Raw genomic sequence first — 20,097 nt, forward strand, 5'->3', positions numbered from 1 at the left:
CTCATTGAGGGAATCAGATTATTTTTAGGAATGCAAGAGAATTTGCTTCCAGTTTCAAAATATGCACATTAGCGCACATGTGCTTTTATGCAGACTGACCCCAAAAGTAAGAAAAAGAAAAAGAAAAAACAGAAAGTGGTCCACGAATCTGTGAAGTCCACCCAAGTTAAAATAAGCCAATCTGATGCGGAATCCACATGCTGGATTCAAAGAAATCCATTGTCAGATTTCTCTGACATCCTTAACTGATCAGTGCTCTGATAAGTCCATTTCGATTTTGTCCAGGTGATGCTCCTCCACCAAAGAAAATCAGCTCCTGGTTTCTCTCCAAGGGGCAGGGAAAGACCCGTGATGAAACTGCTGACTATATTCCACATGACATTTATGTGATTGGCACACAGGAGGACTCCTTGGGAGAGAAGGAATGGCAAGAGATTCTAAGGCAATCCTTGCAGGAGATCACGAGCATCAGCTTCAAAGTGGTAAGGATCTGTTCCCTGCTGATGCGTACTGAAGTTCCATGAAATTTAATAGATTTCACGAGCTGCTTTATGCAAACAAATATGTGATCTCCAAATTGAAGGAGATCACTACATAATTGCTTTTGTTTTTCTTATTTAAGAATACAGTTTAACATGCTGTCTCTGGAGGCAGTTAGATACAGTGCCCATCAGATAGACTATGTGCACTTGGTGTGGCCAAATTATTTTGCTAATTATTTCCAGTAGATGATAATGATCAAGGTTGTCCTTGCCATCTCTTTCACACATTAGGTTAAAGGTAGTTCTAGTATTATGAGCTACATTCTGTTATCCTAAATACTGTTATAGAAGTAGGACAGATCTTGAAACACAACTTCCATTCAGTATTGTATTTCTGTACACAATTAGATTTCAGTGGCGTTCATACTTGTGTGACATGTTACTGAAATGAGAACATTTAAAACCAGGGTTATGTTGCTCAAGGTGGAAGGTTGCCATAACATAAATACCTTTATCCAGGCTTTACTGTAGCTCAGTCACATGGAAGTACCTGACAGCTGATTTTGTTTCCTGCTTTCTTATTTTAGATAGCAATCCACACCCTCTGGAACATTAGGATTGTTGTCCTGGCCAAGCCGGAACATGAGAATCGCATAAGCCACCTCTGCATTGACAATGTGAAGACGGGAATTGCAAACAGGCTGGGTAAAACTTGGGTGAAACAGAACTAACAAACAGTCCCATTGAACTCTCTTAAGATTGATGAACATGAAAGGAGGCATTTTCAGGGACTTCTTACCTATGGAATTCTCTGCCCTAGAAGTTGTGTCAGACTGCAAGAATCTTTTCTACATTGTTTAATTTAGTTAGGGCACAATTCACTGCCCTCTGCCTCACGCTCACAAGTGCCTCTGAATTCAGAGGAACTCACGTCACATCCAAGGTGTGGAGCGAGGGGTAGCAGTGCTGCAGCAGCTCACTCTGTGTATTTTTTCTAGGTGGTTGTTCTGAACTGTTTAGATGACATGCCTGGAAAGTTGGGGGAGGAGGCTGGAACAACAATAGGAATTAGCATAAGCTGTTGACCACAACCTCCTCCCCTCCCTGCTTCCCTTAGGCACCCTTTCCTGCTTCTCTGAGGCACAGTTGCATCCTTGGAGAGGCAGCTGGTGCAACTCTGTCTATGCAGTCTACAAAGAGGGCAGGATTTCCAGCTCCAGAGTGACAGAACCACTCCAAAGAATCCCGTGGCCTCTCAAGCAACACTGGGAGGCCATAGGATTGCACTCTTATCAGTTTTATTGAATTACAATCAAAGGAAATGACAGTACAAAACACATAAAGACAGTGATTGCAATCAGAACTGGAAGTGGTAGGAAATTCAGCATGGTATCTCAGTCAACCCAAATATTGAGCAAAAAAGCGATCTGACTGTAAGGTTACTTATTAACCTCCCATTGCTGTGTACACGTACACACATAGGGCAGTTTCCAACATTACTGTCCCACTTTAGCAATTGATGTAGCATCAGCATAAGTGACATCTAGCATGATGCCAATAGGGTATGCTGGTGCTATGGGGTTCTGTGGGAATTGCTATACTCCCACAAGAGGGGCTTGGATCAGCCCCCTCAACTTATCTATGCCTGGAGTTACAGCAGCTTATTGTGCAGCCTCTCTGCAACTGCTTTCACTGGGGTGGGGGTAGAGGGAATTAAAATCAAAGTATTTGCCAGGCTGAAATGCACACATACACACACAAACTTACTTTCCACTCTTGCCAGTCTGAGCTGGCAAGGATTGGAATGCAGCAATAGATCTGTTGTTTCACTCCTCTCTGACGCTCTTTGTATGATGACTCTGTGAGTCAGTTAAGATAAACATAATGTAAATGTTCAAGAGAATAAAAATATATATTAATAAAGAGCTGCTAATTTGCCAACAGACATATCCAAAACATGAAAACATGTTGCTGTAGTGAATGATAATAACGCAATCCTCCCTAAACATTCAGTTCCTTAAAAGTTCCGGGTTTCTACTACAATATTCTGTTGTAGCCAGTCATATTGGAATAATCACGATCTCAAAGCAATTCCACCTAACCACAGCACATTTGATATCTTGATATCTCTGTGTCTTGTTCTGTGCTTCCTCTCAGGCAATAAAGGAGCCGTTGGAGTGTCATTCATGTTTAATGGAACTTCCTTTGGTTTTGTGAACAGCCATTTGACCTCTGGGAGCGAAAAGAAACACCGGTAAGTTATTACAGCCTGCCTGAGGGTCCCTGGAGAAACTTGTTTCTGGCTGATAGGTTTCCATCTGTACCAGATGTGTGTGTGTGTGTGTGTGTGTGTGTGTGTGTGTGTGTGTGAGAGAGAGAGAGAGAGAGAGAGAGAGAGAGAGAGAGAGAGAGAGAGAGAGAGAGAGAGATCTGAACAGCAAAGGGAATGTGCAGAAGGGAAGGATTGAATCCACCCGTCTCCAGCACCTTTGCCTCCCTGTAACTACTCACTGCAGCCATGTTAAGAGTCAACAGCAGCAGCAGCAAACCCAGACTAGTGGTCCATCTAGTGCAGGGGTGTGGAACCTGCAAGCCTTCAAAGGTCATTGGAGTCCACTCCCGCCAGTCCCAGCCAACATGGCCAGTGATCTGGGATGGTGGGAGTTGGAGTCCCACCTCCAACTCATTCTGATTCCTGACCTAATCCATCATCCTGTTTCTCAGAGTGGTCCACCATTTCCCTCCTTGAAAACCACCGCTTTCTTCTTCCCCTCTTCCTCAGTGGCTTCCATGCTCTGAACCAGGAGATACCAGGTTAGCACACACCCTATGTGCTAATAGTAAAGTCATTATCTGAGTGTGGATTCTTATGTAGTCGAAACAGCATCCTACACACAAGAGGGAAATATCCAGATATCTCCAGGTAGAACACACAGGGGAAATCCTAAGGGTTGCAGATGGAGAGGGACAAGGTTTCAAAAAAGATCAGGAATCATGAAATTAGTGCTGACTGGGAATGATGGGAGTTGCAGTCTAATGCATGACCTTGGGCCAGTCACAGACTCTTAGCCTAACCTACCTCACAGGGTTGTTGTGGAAATAAGATTGAGGACAGGAAGAAGTGATTGATGTGAGCTGCTTTGAGTGCTTCAAAAAGAAAAAAAATAAATATAATTAACAAATAAATCTGGAGGGCACCAGATTGGGGGTCATCTGCTTTAGCATTTCTTTGTAGGAAAGATGTCCCAGACTCTCATTTTTGGTTGCTCTGTCTTCCACCTTACCAGGATTGCAGTGCCGCCATGCACTTTTGGCACTTTTTTCAACTAATTTCCAAATGCTTCCTGTTCATAGACTTACAAAATGCATATGACAATAGTGGTGGTTTTCTCAATTCTTCACGTGGAGCTGGATTTAGTAAATTTGGCTGGGGCTATAAACTTGAGAGGAGCTAACTTGCAAAAAAGGGGGGAAGGTGCTATGCCTTTCTCCCATGCTTTTTATTTAGCCTTAGTGTTAAACACACAAACACTGCCCCATATCCAAAACCCCCTTAGTATTGTATGTGGACAATGCTAGGAATGCCTGCGCCCCCTAGCATTTAATCCAAGCACCCCAGTTGAGAGCACAATTTTTTTGCGAGCACCTGCTTTTAATGCTCACAGCAGCCTCACTGGTGCTTGAAGCCTGGAGAAGGCAGAAGGAAGGTTCTGGGAGAGCATGTTTCTGCATACAGAATAAAGTGAATGATAGCCCCAGGCCTGTCCCTGGCAGAGGAATACATTCCCCCGGTGCTTGCTGCTTTTCTCCCTCCCCTCCCCAAGTCAGCATCTCCATCCTTGGGAAAGGGGAGGGTTCCCAGGGTCCTGGATATTTGGAACAAACAGAGCTGACTTGACCGTACCTCTGCTCACAGGCTTGCTAACAGTTGCTTTTTGGAAGCTCCTGATTCAAATTCTTTGAACATCCTTGAACAGGGCAGATACATTATGCATGTCTTTCCTTGTCATATCCAGTTCAGCCCCATTTAAGTCTGATCTTAGCCTTTCAGAGGGAAAGCTTATGGCATCTTCAAATGTGCAGATATCAAGATGTGAGCAATAGCCCCAGTCCTGTAACTGGTGATGTTAATAAGGCTACCAAAGCTTGGCCAATAAGGGAGTGCTGGTGCACAGGCACCTTAAATGATGCTTTTCTGTTTCAGGCATGAGAAAATCAGTATTCCTTTGGGTTATGGGGTGGCATAGAAGTGGAATCAATCAATCAATCAATCAATATGCCACATGCCTCCTGTACAGCAGACACCCCTAATCAGCACACATAGCTTACCCTAGGTAGTTGGAGCAGCTGTAACTATAATTATAACATCTCTTCATTTAATTAAAAAATAGAATAGCTAAGGATTACTGTTTGTGTGTGTGTGTGTGTTTGTTTGCTTTGCCTTGGCTCAGGAGGAAACATTCCAGGGAACTGTACAGGGAGGGGGGGATTTGACAATTTGTACTTACTTGTCTTGTTTGTTTAAATATGTTTGTTAAACTCATAGCCCTCTTCATTCTGAAACAGACACCATACAGATATGCCTATATAAAACAGAGGAGTCAAATTCTCTATTAAATCACAGTACTTTTCCTTCCTTCCATGTCCCAATTTCAGCTTCTTGCAGCACTTGCGCATTCCCATGGCAACACATGCTGCAGGTTCTCCTATTTATCTATCTATGGCTGCAATTTTTATTTTTGGAAGATTTCCTTGCATAGGAGCACAACATTCACTCAAGGGATGATTCAGGGTCAGCCCTGCTGTTTTCTGAGCCTTTGGGGTCGTGCAGAGACAATAATATTTCAGAGACCCAGGGTGCTTCCACATGAAGGGTAGTATCCTGTACTGCTGCTGTGCCTCCATTTGTTCTTTTGGGCCAGTGGAACCAACCAAGAGGACTTCCTAAAGCAGCCCTGGGAATGAGCATAAATACTCATCTTTGCAGCAGAGTCCCCCTCTGCAAATCCAGCAGAGCTGCCCTGTGCTAGACTCGAGCTTTTCTGCAAGCTTCTGCTTGTGCCTCAGGTGCCCCATTGGATAGCAGTTCGAGGTAAGTCAGCCATACAATTAGCAGAGGAAGGACTGGGCTTTCAGTAGGTCATGCTTCACCAGTTAAAGCCTAGAGTTTGACAGGTCGGTGCAGGGAGAGAGGCCAAGCTGAGGCTCCCTTTAAGTAGCCACAGTGCAGACTACCAGCCAAATTGGGCCAGAGGAAGTGCACCAGCTGGAAACCGTATGAGTGCGGCAAAGACCTTCTCCCCTCTCCCACCACGGGCACCAGTGCCCTGGCACAAACCTGGGGCAGCCAGAGACTCAAGCCTGCTTCAGAATCTGGTACCTTTCTGTGGCACTAGCAGTGCGTCTCACTAGTGTGTGGGCAGCTTTGATATTGTGGCTCTGAGTCGTATTGTGCTGGTAACGACAACTGCCACACTCATGTCCAAATACACACTCATACCCAACTTTTTCCCTTTTAACTTCATATAATGATTATGTGTGTGTGTCCCGTTAAACATGTCGTAAATTAGCACAGGTCCTCCTCAATATTTCAGTAACACTCTCTTACTTTTTAATCACCTTTTCCTTTAAACCGTATGACTTGATTCCTTAACTTAAGCAAGTTCATGGAAGGAATGGATCCTTTCCCCTCCTTCCTCTGTCCATGCCTCACATGGCTCAAGAGCCTACTTACCCTACATCCCCCAGAGAGACTTTGGGGAGATCATAGATGACTGCAAAAAGAAAGAGGAAACAGAAAACCTTCTAAGAATTTTCCTGAACTATCTTATCTTGAGATCCAAGCTAATATGCATTCTCTCTCTCCTGCAGTCAAGATCATTTATCCTGCCAACTTTCCCTTTAGAGTGAAATTGACTAAACCAGAAGCTTCTTGCCTTCAGGTCTAGTTAGTGTTACAAATATGTTGATATATATTGTAGGTAGTAGGGAAGAGGTTGCCATTAAGAATTAGAGGAAAAGAGACCAAGTGTGCATTTTGATGCATGTTTAGACAGGAAAAAAAGCTCCACAACTCCCAGCATTCCCCAGCTGGCTGCATTGGGAACTGGGAATGATCGGAACCACAGAACTTTTTCTGTTTTAACCTGCAGAGGACGGCTCCCCTTTTCTTCCTGCTGTGAGGCTAAAACTTCACCTACTGCAGTGTGTACATTTATCAATCTGGCAATCACAGCTGGTTGTAAGCTGTTAGTAGTGCTAAGTAGTAAGGCGTTTCTGCAGCTATACAGAAATGATTCTCTGATGCTACAGGAAAGGATGGGATTACAGCCAGCCAAAGGCAGAAAACATCTATTTTTTGCTGAGGTGGACTGCCAGGTAACTTACTTTGCTGGTACTAATATTGCTGAATTTTTTAAAAGCTGTTTTTAAAGTGCCTTTAAGATGCAGCTGCAAGGCAACTTACAGCTACAGGTAAAAATATAATGTGTATAAGATTAAACCCAATATACAGTAAGGAGGATCTTTCTTTTGTTTTATTAGGCGCAATCAGAACTACACAAGTATTCTGCGCTTTCTGTCATTGGGAGACAAGAAGCTGAGTCCCTTTAACATCACTCACCGCTTTACTCATCTCTTCTGGATGGGAGACCTGAATTACCGCCTAGAATTGGCCCCAATGGTTAGAGAGCCTTTACGTTTCCCTTCTAGCAAACAGCATTTGGCATTCAGGCAGAGCACATTTCAGTGTTCAGAGCATCACACATCCATTATTTTGGTAATTGTTACAACGACCTTGCAAGGTAGGGCACTGGTATTAATCCCCATAACACGTGGTGAGTTTGTGGCAGAGACAGGGCTTGAACTGGGGATCTCATGGTTCATTGCTTGTACTCTTAGATTTTGTATAGATACATATAATTTTAGTGCTGAGCTTTTTACACAGACCTATAGCCTTCTCGTCTGGAACTGGTTTACAGGGAAACTTTTTCCAGATGCCAGCAGAAGCTAGATTTGCTTCCAGACAAGGAATGTATTGTGCAATTGCCATGGTTCATTCACTTACATGGTGGCCCCATATTATCATCCATGTGTAATCTTCCTGCTTTCTGTCAAAGGAAGTCCATTTCTTAAAAAGAAGGGCAGAAGGCTTGCCCCATCTCCACAGAGGTAGATCCCCTTGGCACTATTTTGCCATCTTCTTCAAAAGATGTGATTTCAGTGCGAGCCTTGGTCTGTCTGGCAGGTGAGCTCATCACACATTCAGTATAATCTTTGCAATGCTGCTATCTTATCACTTCTTAATTAATTTTAAACACATCTTTGAAGAAGTGCTTAAATGCTTTCCTGGTGCCACTTCAATGAAACTGTGTTTCATTTGAGAGAGAGAGAGAGAGGGAGAGATTATTATACTTTTATACTGCCCAGGCAGTAGAAGAAGCAAACAAACCACCTCCTAGTCATTCCCATTAATCACTCCTAGCAGAGTGATTAATGGGAATGACTAGGTTGGCCTTCTTTAAATTATATTTCAAGCTTGCTTTGTAGCATCATAGGACTATACTCCTTTGTTACTTCAAAGAAAAAGATATACCACTATAATGCCAATTTAAAAAAAATATTTAAGGAAAGCCCTTCTGATCATAAACTTGCTAAAATAGCAGTGGATGGTAAGGGTTCTCCCTATCATGTATATGTGTGCTGTATTGTAGTATTATGTAACACCCATCAAACTGAGCAAGATTTCACCATTATATTAGTATAGCCAAAAACTATAACCACATACAAGAGTGATCTAAAAATAAATGAAAGATACAGATAGGACCCCCTGCAATGTTGGTGTGTGCTGAGCTATGACAGGTTTGGCTTGCTGGTAAACCTAAACTCATGTCTACAGCACAAGCTTTATAGAATGACAAGCAAGTACTGCTAGGGGCACTGCTCTGGCTGGAACCCCATAGGATATATGTATAGGAAAAGCACATTCTTCTTTGATAGTGTGGAAGGCAATGCCAACTCTATTTGCAGCTTACACTAGAAGAGCAATCATTTCCTATTGCTGGAGACTGTCCAGCTGAAAGAACTCCAGCCCTCATAAAATAAGTTTAAAATTAAAAATCCCAAAAGACACCAAATGCGACTGCATCCAGTTGGGACTGAAAGCGGAGGTAGAGGCATGGGAGATCAAGTTTCAAGTTCAGGAACAAGTCTGGGGCTAATCTATCCCATCCCTGCAGGGACTCTAAAGACATTGATCTATCTTCCTCTGTAGGGATTTTGAATGGAAAACAAAACAGAACAGAATGTTCAGCATAAATATTCTCTGCAAATAGTTGATCACTGAGCTGCTTCCACCCCAGTGATGCTACCTGGCATCTTGTTCTTCCCCAGCCATCAGCTTAGCAATTCTTCAAACATTATGGATGTTTTCCAGACAAAAGCAACAATAATCTCTTGGTTAGTAGAAGACTGCAGTCTAACAGCACAAGCCTAAGCATGTTTGCGCAGATGTAAGACTCATTAAATTCAATGGGACTTACTACCAGATATCTGCACATAGGATTGTCAGTTCTAGGCAACCTACAGGTCCAGTCTGATACGAATGACTGTTTTTTTATTGTTGCAATATCACTGCAATATCACTGTAATAACTATAGTAGTTCTAAACCTATTATACCAGCGTGACAACTTTTAGTATATTTCTGCATAATAACTTAGTCTGGCACAGTGTTGACAGATGCTAGATCACAGCAGCAGTTCTTGGAGAGGGATTTTTCTATAACCCTTTCCCCTTGTGCCATTTTCTTGATTTAACTCGCGTAGAAACACACCGTGCTGCTGTTGGTGCTCACAAGTGCAAAAACACCTGCACATGCATGATTTAAATTAGAAAGAAGTTAAATCTCAAATACTTCAGCATTGTTGTCCCAAACCAGTTTTAAGGATGAGCATGCCGGTCACACATTAGATGTTGCTCAGCCCTGAGAATGGGTTTTTGTGGCCTCAGACACCAGAGTGCTGTTTACTATCAAGGAAGTATCTGTGAAAGAAAACAGAGGTGACATGATGACATTTCCACCTGTTATCAGGAAGCAGAAAATATCATCCAGAAGATCAAGCAGCAGCAGTACTCAGAACTGCTGAATTTTGACCAGCTCCTCTTAGAAAAGAAGGAACAAAAGGTGTTTCTGCAGTTTGGTAAGAGTATTGTTAAATTCTGTTCTTAAGCCTATTTCCTTTTCCTTTGCCCTGCATTGAAAAAAATTCTCATCAAAGGGGAAATCACTGAGTAGCAATGCATGCAGACTGGGCAATTTTCTTTATGGCATTGCAAACACAATGCCTGTTTGAGATAATGTGAATTGAACTGTTATTGTGCATAACAGCCACTCATTGTACACATTCACCAAACCTCATGGAAATATGTACTTAGCCTGTCTATGAAGAGGAAAAAATGCACTCTCCAACAGAGTCTGATATGGGCCTATCTTGACAAAATTTTATACATTCTTGAGAGATATAGGCCTTGGGAAAATGCCAATATTGCAACAGGATTTTGTATATTTTTCTGGCATTATGCATATTGTCCAACAGGCCTCTGGAAATGTGGATGTCTGAACTGGGTTTTTCTTGCAAGGATTTGGTCCATTCTCTGGTCACTAGGCACAGTCTCCAGCCAGACTTGGGGAATGACTTTTATCTCAACTGTGTTTGGTACATTCCCTGGGCAATATGCACATTCTCTGGTTCATAAACAGAGTCTCAAATAAACATATGTTTTGTTTTCTGTCTTGTTTGGAGGTGGGCAATTTGCAGCCCACAAACCTCTTGCAGCACTGCTTAATTTTATGCGATCAATGGCATTTCCCTCCCACAATTGGCAAAAAGGGGACATGGCTGCAGCCTTCTTTTCCTACTTCCCAGCTGTTCCCTGCAGATCAGCAGTGAGTGTGGGGAAGAAAGGCTTAACCCTTTCTTCTCCCCTGTGATCCCAAAGAAAATTGCCTTCCCCACCAGTGCTATAAAGCTTAGAAAATAATTCCTGTCACACATACACTTGTCAACTTTGGCAGGGAACAGCTGAGCAGTAGGAGAAAGCGTGCTATGCTGTAGGTAAAATAATTTTTTCACTGAAGTCCCAGCCACTTTTCCTAGCTGTTCCTCACTGATCAGCTGAGCAGTGAGATCCTGCAGGCAGCCATGTCCCCTTCCCCTCTGTTCATCCATGTGAAAACATGGGTGAGGGTGCTGTTGAATCCATGTGCCCAAATACACACAAGCGACGCATGTGTGAGAGTGGATGGATAGGGTGGCATGTATGAGAAAGTGACAGGCACACAGATGAACCTCATTGCACAGTCCTTGCCACCCCACTTTCTTTTTTTGCCTCTTACCCAGCATTGTGTGCAAATCAAAAGTTGGAGTGTGTATTGATGGATGGAGTGTATTTCTGTATGTTTGTCTGTGGATCCCTGCACACCACTCACATACCCACCCTTTCACACATCTAAGCAATGGGAGTGAGGCAGTTGGACAGCAGATAAAGATTAATTTTATCTGTAGGCCAGCTCCGGTTCCCCCACACTGCTCAGCTGTTTCCTGTTGATCAGCTGAGCAGTGTGTGGGAGGTTTATTCCATTTCCCCTCGGCCGCTGCCCCCCCCCCCCCCCGCAACAGCCTCAATGAAGATTGCTTCCCATCCCATGCAATCCTTCTGTAAGGTTTATAGCAGCACGTGGGGCGATTTTCATTCAGATTGCAAGGGAAAGGGTTACCCTGTCGTCTCATGTACGCAGCTCAGTTGTTTGGCAGGATATAAGGAAAAAGGTTGCAGACAGGACCACTTGGTCCATCTGTGCAGATGATTGGTGGGAGGTGATGCCACAGGTTGCATGCATAAACTGTGGTCTACATGTTGCCCATGGGTTTCCCAGCTCTGTGCTATAGTTAGAAAACGAGGAAATGAGTTTTTGGAGACTATGCATATTGCATAGACTATGCATATTGACTGGAGAATGAAGGAAATGCTGCTGATGTATAGACATTCTCCACTGCCTGTTGGAAAGTATATATATTGGCTGGGCAATGTATGCCATTCTTCTTTCATGAACAGACTGTGTGTGTGCTCTCCATGAGGCATGGTGAATGTGCAGAATGGACGGTTGTTATGCACAATAACCATTCAACTCACATTATCCCAAACAGATGTAATATTTGAAATGCTGTAAAGAAAATGCCATAAGCAGTCTATACTGTTGTGAGAGACCACACAACAGCTAACCATGTGCCACATGGGATGTTTACATGCATGAGCTGGATGTAATGTAATGTAATATAATGTAATGTATGCACTATCAGCTGTACGTTTGGGGTTGTCAGTAAAATTAAAACAACCAGCCATCTGTCTGTTTCAGAGGAGGAAGAAATAACATTTGCCCCAACCTATCGCTTTGAAAGGAACACTCGGGAGAATTATGTCTACACCAAGCAAAAAGCCACAGGGGTATGCCATATCTCCTAACATATTGTAATGTTTCAAATTATATCTATTGCCAGAACTGTTTCTCCTTCTATAGACAGAGTGATGGAGAAAATATAATTGAGAGCAAGCTGATGGCTTTTTGGCAGCAAAGCTTTCCTTCTGACAGAGTGAAGCCGTCTTGATTATTGGTTCTTCTTTTGTTTGCAGATGAAATACAATTTGCCATCCTGGTGTGATCGAGTGCTCTGGAAATCATATCCCTTGGTGCATGTGGTGTGTCAGTCTTATGGTGGGTAGATAACAGATTGAAAATAGCAGCAGAGCTGGTTTAAACGGAAATGATTCAGAGCAGAATCTGCAGAATTGCCTTTCACTGCCAAGTTCTTGCCAGCAGATACATCCTTTCCTTTCTGGCTTGGAGTGTCTTCTCCTGGAACTAGGAAGTGCGATCGGGCATCAGTTAGTGGTGAGGGAACCTCACCTTGCACATGTTAGGAAGCTTTCTTCACCCAGTAAAAGCAAGCAAGAGATGCCTCTCTATCATGTCAGTCATCTGCAGAATATCTCAGCAAGTGCAGGCTGCAGTGTGTGTGTGTACAGATAGATGTAGATATTTTTGTAATTTTATAGATGTAATTTTATATAAAATTAGAGACATTTTATCAGTTGCCACCCACCTTAATTCAGAGACTTGCAGAACCCAGAGGAGGATGCCCAAGGATGATCTTAACACCTGGACAGGTTCCTGTGAGCAGCTGGTCCTTCAAGGATTCCACCACTGAGGGCTACTTTAAGATATTTGTGTACCAGATGGATTGGTTATTTGCTAGATACATGAAGCTGTTAAAGGCATGACATTGCTTTTTTTGTGAATCCCTCTGAAGATGAGATGATTTGCTCTCATCTTCTTTTGGGAGATCAGGAAAAGAGGCTCTTGATATTTGCTTTTCCTCTCTTAGGATGCACCAGTGACATCATGACAAGTGACCATAGTCCTGTTTTTGCTACATTTGAGGTTGCTGTCACTTCCCAATTTGTCTCAAAGAATGGTAAGTGCAGGCAATGCAGTTTTCTTCTTTATATTTTGTGTAAAAAGATGTGGCATACTAGGCTCTAGCTGAGTGGAGGACAACTGCAGGCAGTTTGGGCCGCTCCCCCACACCCAGACCTGCTATGGGTAAAACCTCAAAACAAAGGATGAGAAAATGGATTTGTTGTTCACTGCCACAGTCTGGCACCAAACTTCTATGGAGGCTCACAATAGACAAATGTGCCTAGTTTTCAAGCTAAATTTGTCCATTTAAGTCTCTATAGTTGTTTGTCGCCAAGTTTAGATGGCAAACCACATTTTTTTGCATGCTTTTCTGTTGTTATTGGTAGTTGTTTTTCAAATGCACCCCCACCCTGCTCAGGCACCTTTGAGAGTATTGCTAAAAGCTGTCTTTAACCTGAACAAGTCTCCTCGTTTTGCAGATGACAAGTACACAGACTCTCAGGGACAGATTGAATTCCTGCACTGCAGTGCCATCCTCAAGACCAAGTCTCAGACAAAATTCTACATTGAGTTCTACTCCAGCTGCTTAGAAAGTACTGCCTCTCCTGCTGTTGTATTGTATAGCAGTTCCTAATCATAATTAAATTATTTAGAACATTGTAAAGGGAAGGGGACAAAAGGGAAATGATTTGCTAATTTCATTTCTGCATTGCTCACAGGCTTCTAAAATATGTCTATGGTAACATTGAACTGTTTATCAAAACATAGCAAATGGGTCCACCATAAGCTGCCAGGGGATGGTGCTCCCCCAGGGACAAGTGTGTCTGCTCATTTTGGGTTGCCCCTGGAAGGACTAAATTTCCATTCCATGAGGGTTCACCTCAAAGTGTCTCAGGCAGGCAGTGAGGCTATTAGCAGGGCAATGGAAGTGGGTGCGCCGGAGTTACAGCCCCGGGGACCTGATAAGCCACTTGAGAGCAAGAGTGGGGAGACATGGAATAGCTGCCCCTATTTGCATCCTTCCCTCAACTAGCAAATTTGGGATTGATCTGCCAGTTTGTTAGATCTGATTTGCGACTGATGTAATCTTGTGTGGCTGTTTATTAATATAGCATGCACTTCCATGACTGAAAACCATTCTCCAAACTCAGTAATAGGCTGGATGAGGACCCATAAATTGAAGCTGAATTCTGGGAAGTCAGAGGCATAGTGGGTTGGTGGTTCCTGGTCTGGGAAGTTGGTACCCAACTTGTTCTGGATGAGGCTGCACTTCCCCTATAGAAGTAGGTATACGGTTTGAGCATGTTCTTAGCTCTGGCATTGTCTTTTGGGTTGTACACAGCCTTGGTGGTTCAGAGCAGTAGTAACCTCTGAGTTAGATTGCTGTTGTGTGTTATGTGTGGCGCTACCCTTGAAAAGAGAAGCACCAGTTCCTACACAGTTCACCTCCTAGAATTCTGATGGTTTTGCCTACATGGAACCACATCACAACTGTTCTGAGATAGCTACATGGTTGCCTATTCGTTTTCAAGCCCAGTTCAGTGATTTTAAAAGAGGAAGCCCTTCTCTGCATACCTTTCCCAAGAATAGTCCATTTTTCATCTACAAAGGAGAGGAACTCTTCTGCAGTAGCGCTCTGACCTCAGAATGCCTTTCCATACACCTGGCACTAACACAGTCTATTTTTCAGCATCAGAATTGTATGTATAGGCTTTTTTAAAAAAGGAAATCTATATTTTTACTTGTAATTTTTAATCCTGGTGGTAGTCATATTCCTCTCAATTTTACTGTACTATATTTAGTTTTAGGCCATTTTATGGTTTGGAAAGTTTAATTGTTGTTTAAACTTCCCTAAAATCATCTTTGGAATGAAGGCATAGTAGAGAAGATCTAAAAATTCAGAAACAAACATGTTTATACTACACGTCTACTCAGAAGTAAGCTCACTGAATTCATTCATTCATTTATTTATTTAAAGCTTTTATATGCCATCCCCTCATGCCTCGGCATCTCAGGACAGCTTACAACATAGGGATGGCTTACAACCATTGGACCTACTCCAGCTCAAGTGTGTATGGATTGCAGCCTCTGATGCATTTGTATATCACATAGGCAAGCAGACATGAGACTAGGCGCGTTCCCCCCACACTTAGCTGTGATCTTGACTGAGTGTCCCGAGCAAATCTCTCTCACATCACCCTATTTATCCCAGATATCATCTAAAGTGCAACATGAAGGGTTCCTAAAGGGCTCTCTCTCATTCATGCACTGACCAGACACTGTCTTACTTGGCTTCAGTGGCATTGCTGCATCATGCGAGCCAGTGTGGCATTGTGGTCAGAGTGTGGGACTGAGCCTTGAGAAATCTAGGTTCTGGTTCCTGTTTGGTCATGAAGGGCACTGAACAGGAAAAAGGCCCTAAATAAACAGGGAAAAGGACGTAAATAAAATGAATGAATGAATGAATGAATGAATGAATGAATGAAACATGCCTTCAGGCGCTGCCCTTGATCTTACTGCACAGAGTTATGAGATTGAGAGAACTGGGCATGTTCAGGCATGAGAAGAGAAGACTGACGGGGGGGGGGGGGGGACATGATATCCCTTTATAAGTACCTCAAAGGCTGTCATGAGGAAGGTCAAGATCTCTTTTTGATGATACCAGAATGTAGGACACAGAATAATCAGATCAAGTTGTGCCAGCCCAGATTCAGCCTAGATATCAGGAAAAGCTTCCTCACTGTCAAAGCAATACAGTTATTTGTTTGCTTTGCCTCCAGTTGCCTAGAACGGTGGTGGGCTCTCCCACACTAGAGTCATTCAAGGCAAAACTGGACAGCCATTTGTGTGGGAGGGTGTAAACTGTGTCCTGCAGCAGCAGGGGGTTGGACTTGATGGCCTTCATGGCCCCTTCCAACTTGACTGTATGATTCTGTGAAAATATACATACATACATACATATGTGTTCCCCTGAGCTTGGGAAAAAAGCTCAAGTGTTTGTTTTGTAGTGGGAAAAAAGCTCAGGTGAGATAGACGTTTAAATTACATCCAATTTCAATGGTTACTCTGGTATTTGTGCATAAATACCTGGGCTCTGTGATGGCTATAAACCCTTCAGGCCACTGCAGTGCAGCCTGTAGATGAGTTATTGCGCAATGCCACACAGTGTATGGCAAGGTGGTTATAGTCGGTGTAGCAGAGTCAGCTCGTGTGTGCACCTATGAGAGGGAAAGAGTGATTCTGTTTTAAGTCGTAATAGGAACATAATGTTGCATCTGGTAATATGCACCAAATTAATATGCTGCTGCAGTAGTTGAGGTCCAATCTTTTATACAGTTACTTGTTTGCTTTGCCTCCAGATAGCACAAATCATGTTTTTGCATACTTCTCCACCCTGATTTAAGGTAGCTTGCAGATGCATACAAAATAACTTCATTATCCTCATGAAAAGTGTTTTAAACATCTCTTTTGCCCTATCACTGAGACAGGGTTGTGTTGTTTTTGTTTTTTAAGTGATCATGTAAACAGACTCTCCCAGAGCTATCTCATAATCACTTTCTCTTCCACTGGAACTTAGATTACAGGGCTGAAGCTTCATTGATTGTGAATTTCAGTCAATAAAAGCACTTCAGATCTTGAGAAATCAAGGATCAATATTTAGAGAGCAAATAATTGCAGTGTGATGATTGTGTAAACAGAATTATATAGTGGGCCTGGAGATTATACTTCTGCATATTTCAGAATCTGTGCTGTTGACATAATGAGTAAGTACATGTCCAAATTGTGTTGACTGTGCTGTCACCTTTTGGAGGAGGGTGGCAGATCCGAAAGAGCGAAAGTATGCCTCTACTGTACCGTTCACGTTATTCACATGTCACAGAGCTCTATTAACCCAGCTCCGCTCAAAAAATAGTTTGGCTATACAGAGATTTGCATACATTTCTATGGAAACCATGTGTTAGGAATCTTAAATTAGAATTTTAAAAATGTGCTGTCTTGAGTGGTGTAGGAAGAGCTGTCATGTTCTTCTTCTCTTCTTGCTCATGCAAGCAGTGAGCCCCCTAATGTCTTTCTTAACCAGAATGAAATAATAAAAAGACAATAAAGTGCGGTCATTTGGAAATGCACTAGGTAAACATTCCCTTAAGATCAGATCTTTATGTACACACAGGTGCTTTCCATTCTAGTGTCCAACAAGAGGAATAATTAGCTGTTTCTCTTTGCTGCCAAGTTTTGCTTTGCTTTGTTTTTTGTTTTACAAACATGTGTGCTTGTGGTACATTTCTCAGCGGGTAAAAACTGTTCTTTTCTAATACTTTTGCAGGCTTTGTAAAGAGCAAAGAGGGAGAAAATGAGGAAGGAAATGAAGGGGAACTGGTGGTAAAGTTTGTTGACGCTCTTCCTAAGGTAGCCTGACAGTATGTTTTTATACTTATTTTAACTAAGCTATTCTTTGTTGTACAGCCAATGTGTATTGACTTATATAAAATTGATTCACGGTATATAATCAACCATGATTGTTGTTTGCACGCGTTTCTGATAATACTGCCCAGGGCCCCAGTGGGACAGGATACACACAAAGGTATTGTTACTCAGCCTTACCAACCTCAGTTTCACTTCCCCAGTGCTGAACAGCAGGAAGTGAAACTGACAAGATTCTTCTCCTACATTCTGGGGAGACATTTGTTAGAGCAGCAAGAGGAGGATCACAGAGGCTTTAAAAATCAGGGGGCATAAGGAGGAAAGATCCACAGGCACCTTTGCCGGATGCTTAGCACCTGCTTAGAACCATTTTTGTTTAAAAAACTAGACAAGCAACTTACCACCTTGGTGGTAAAGCAGAGAAGCACCCTGCCTCTCAAAACTGGGGAATATGCGGATGTGAGCAGAATAACAGTTTTATTCAAAGGTGTTCCGAGGTTGAGTACAATACTTACATCAGGGAAATGAGAAAGGGAGGAAACGGACAAAGAAGCAAATTAATCACCCAAGCATAAGGGATGTATGCCACTAGGCATGTAAGATCTCACAGGAACCATCAGTTGGTGCCTGTGCCATTTAGAGAGTCATAGTCCAAAGAGCATCCTCTAGAGTAGGCTGAGATGATGCGGTGGAGATACATTTTTCCTGCCAAAATATGCTGTGTTTTGACTGCTGTGAAAATGCAGCATCCCTATAACAAGAGTGCTGTATAAAAGGAAAACATCTAGATCCCTGTAACCCAAAGTGCAGACCCATTTTTGCACTACTAAATATTGGATGATTCTTGATCATCAAAAGTTTGGGGCCAGACTGGATGAGATGCCATTAATTCAATTAGTGGCTTTTAGAATGCCTTCTAAAAAAAAAAAGTGGCGGTGTACCACTCAGAGAGCTGTGACTATTGGGAGGTATAAAGATGCTGCTGACACCTGGATTACCTGTGAAATGTAAATGACTACAACAACTGCATGCTTGAGCAGTCCAATGTGGGTCAGCATCCTGATGTGGGTGGTGGTAGGGATTTAACTCTTTATCCCCTGCTCTGGAGGACTGTGCCTAAAGTTTGCATTAGACCAGGAGTCTCAAACTCACCTTACCTGGGGGCCGCTGGAAGTAGAGTCTGGGTGAGGCTGGGCCGCATCAAGTATTCCACCACCGCGGTGGTGGTGGGCCGCTCATCCCGCAGTCAGCCCGGGCGCCGCCGGTGCTTTGAAGGCTGCAGAGCCCCTCCCCTGTGCCCCCCCATCCCAGCAATTGGCCCGTGGGCCGCGAGTTTGAGACCCCTGCATTAGACTAACGTGTGTGCGTGTGCATGTGCACAAACGCACCTTCTAAACAGAGTTTTTGTTCCCAGGGAAAGCATGGAGAGGCATGATCTGGATTAGGAAGGGTTAAAGCCTCCACACTCATCATGCTGTAGTCCCAATCAGGATTGGTGGGCTCAATCTTTTTAAAAACCTTAATATAATTACTTATTGCATAAATGGTGTGCCTTCATATGTTGCCCTCAATTTTCCTGATGTGGAAGATGTTTTACTAATCGGCTATAGAATGCTTTTTCAGGGCCCTGCTCCAAATCCTTACACTAAATGAACATATGGCTAGTTAAATAGCTTGGAAGAACAAGTTGAAATTAAATTCCAGCTGGTGTCCTTAAAAGGATTTTCAGTTAAGTACTGCCAAGAGATATCTAGTAGCCCCAGTTAGCTGTGTGTGGTGTTACATTCCTGACTTCTACATAAGTATTAGAAGGGACAAGACCTAAAGATTAATTCGCTTTGCACTTAATACAGTGGGCCACTTTGCATGCTCAAACTAAGCCACTCAGTTTCTCATTGAAAGCAAAATTTGGAAGAATTGCTGGAAAACATGGACAGATTAGGAAAGATGCCATTGACATCTGTCAAATGTGAATGAATAAGCCATCACGATTCCTCAGTAAATTCTCATCTGAGGAAGTCCTTGGAGTATTCCCACAGATTTAGAGAGCATTCCCCACACTCTGGGCATAGGATACTGTGGATTTCTAGATCTGAGTTTAGAAATAGAGCTTTAACCTCAGAGCTGGAGATCCATGCTCAACCTGCTCCCCAGATTTTCTATTCTAACTTTTCCATCTTTCCCAAGGGTTAGGTACCCAGGAAGAGATGTCAGATTTGCTATCAGATAGCTGCCAAGAACTTTGGCTCTTTTAAGAAGGGCTTTTCTGGCATGCCTCGTCATGATATTGTAGCTGTTAATCCATATATCTCCCTGGAAATAACTATGGGGGACCTTGTCAAGGAGACCCCCCACCTCTTTTCAAGGGATCCAGACTTTGACACTTTACTGTCATAAGTCTGGTTTGTTTTCAAAGGGTGTGGCTCACCCTTTTCCATTTTCGCAAGTATCTGGAATCTGGGGAACTAGCGAAAAAGTTAGAGGATCTTGCCACAAAGGGGATATGAATCCAACTATGACTTTTTTTGTGAGGACAGATCACACATCTTCTGACAGCTGTCAAACCAACCCAAACGGGGGAAAAGAGACTAAAGAAAGAAGTTGTTTCAAGTATGCAAATATCTGTGGTCTAAACAAAAATAAACAAAAAGGATGGTAACCATAGCCTCTCAAAGGTGCTTCTTGAGCACTTTGAAGGAGCTGTCAGTGGCTCTCAA

The 20,097-nt window shown here is 42.9% G+C and overlaps 1 protein-coding gene across 5 annotated transcripts in view; it reads left to right on the top strand.

Moving 5' to 3' along the window:
* INPP5D (inositol polyphosphate-5-phosphatase D) overlaps nucleotides 1–20,097 on the top strand; it is a 72,335-nt gene that overhangs the window by 41,283 nt on the left and 10,955 nt on the right. For all 5 annotated transcript variants that reach the window (XM_044435320.1, XM_044435328.1, XM_044435335.1 and 2 more), the window contains exons 12-21: nucleotides 286–482; nucleotides 1,070–1,187; nucleotides 2,640–2,736; nucleotides 7,026–7,164; nucleotides 9,572–9,680; nucleotides 11,897–11,985; nucleotides 12,172–12,253; nucleotides 12,924–13,013; nucleotides 13,438–13,551; nucleotides 17,283–17,365. In XM_044435320.1, the coding sequence (XP_044291255.1) occupies nucleotides 286–482; nucleotides 1,070–1,187; nucleotides 2,640–2,736; nucleotides 7,026–7,164; nucleotides 9,572–9,680; nucleotides 11,897–11,985; nucleotides 12,172–12,253; nucleotides 12,924–13,013; nucleotides 13,438–13,551; nucleotides 17,283–17,365 (1,118 nt within the window). The remainder of the gene's footprint in view (nucleotides 1–285; nucleotides 483–1,069; nucleotides 1,188–2,639; nucleotides 2,737–7,025; nucleotides 7,165–9,571; nucleotides 9,681–11,896; nucleotides 11,986–12,171; nucleotides 12,254–12,923; nucleotides 13,014–13,437; nucleotides 13,552–17,282; nucleotides 17,366–20,097) is intronic.

Source organism: Varanus komodoensis, unplaced genomic scaffold (genome assembly GCF_004798865.1).
Source record: "Varanus komodoensis strain SLA01 unplaced genomic scaffold, ASM479886v1 scaffold1, whole genome shotgun sequence".
NCBI lineage: Eukaryota > Metazoa > Chordata > Lepidosauria > Squamata > Varanidae > Varanus > Varanus komodoensis.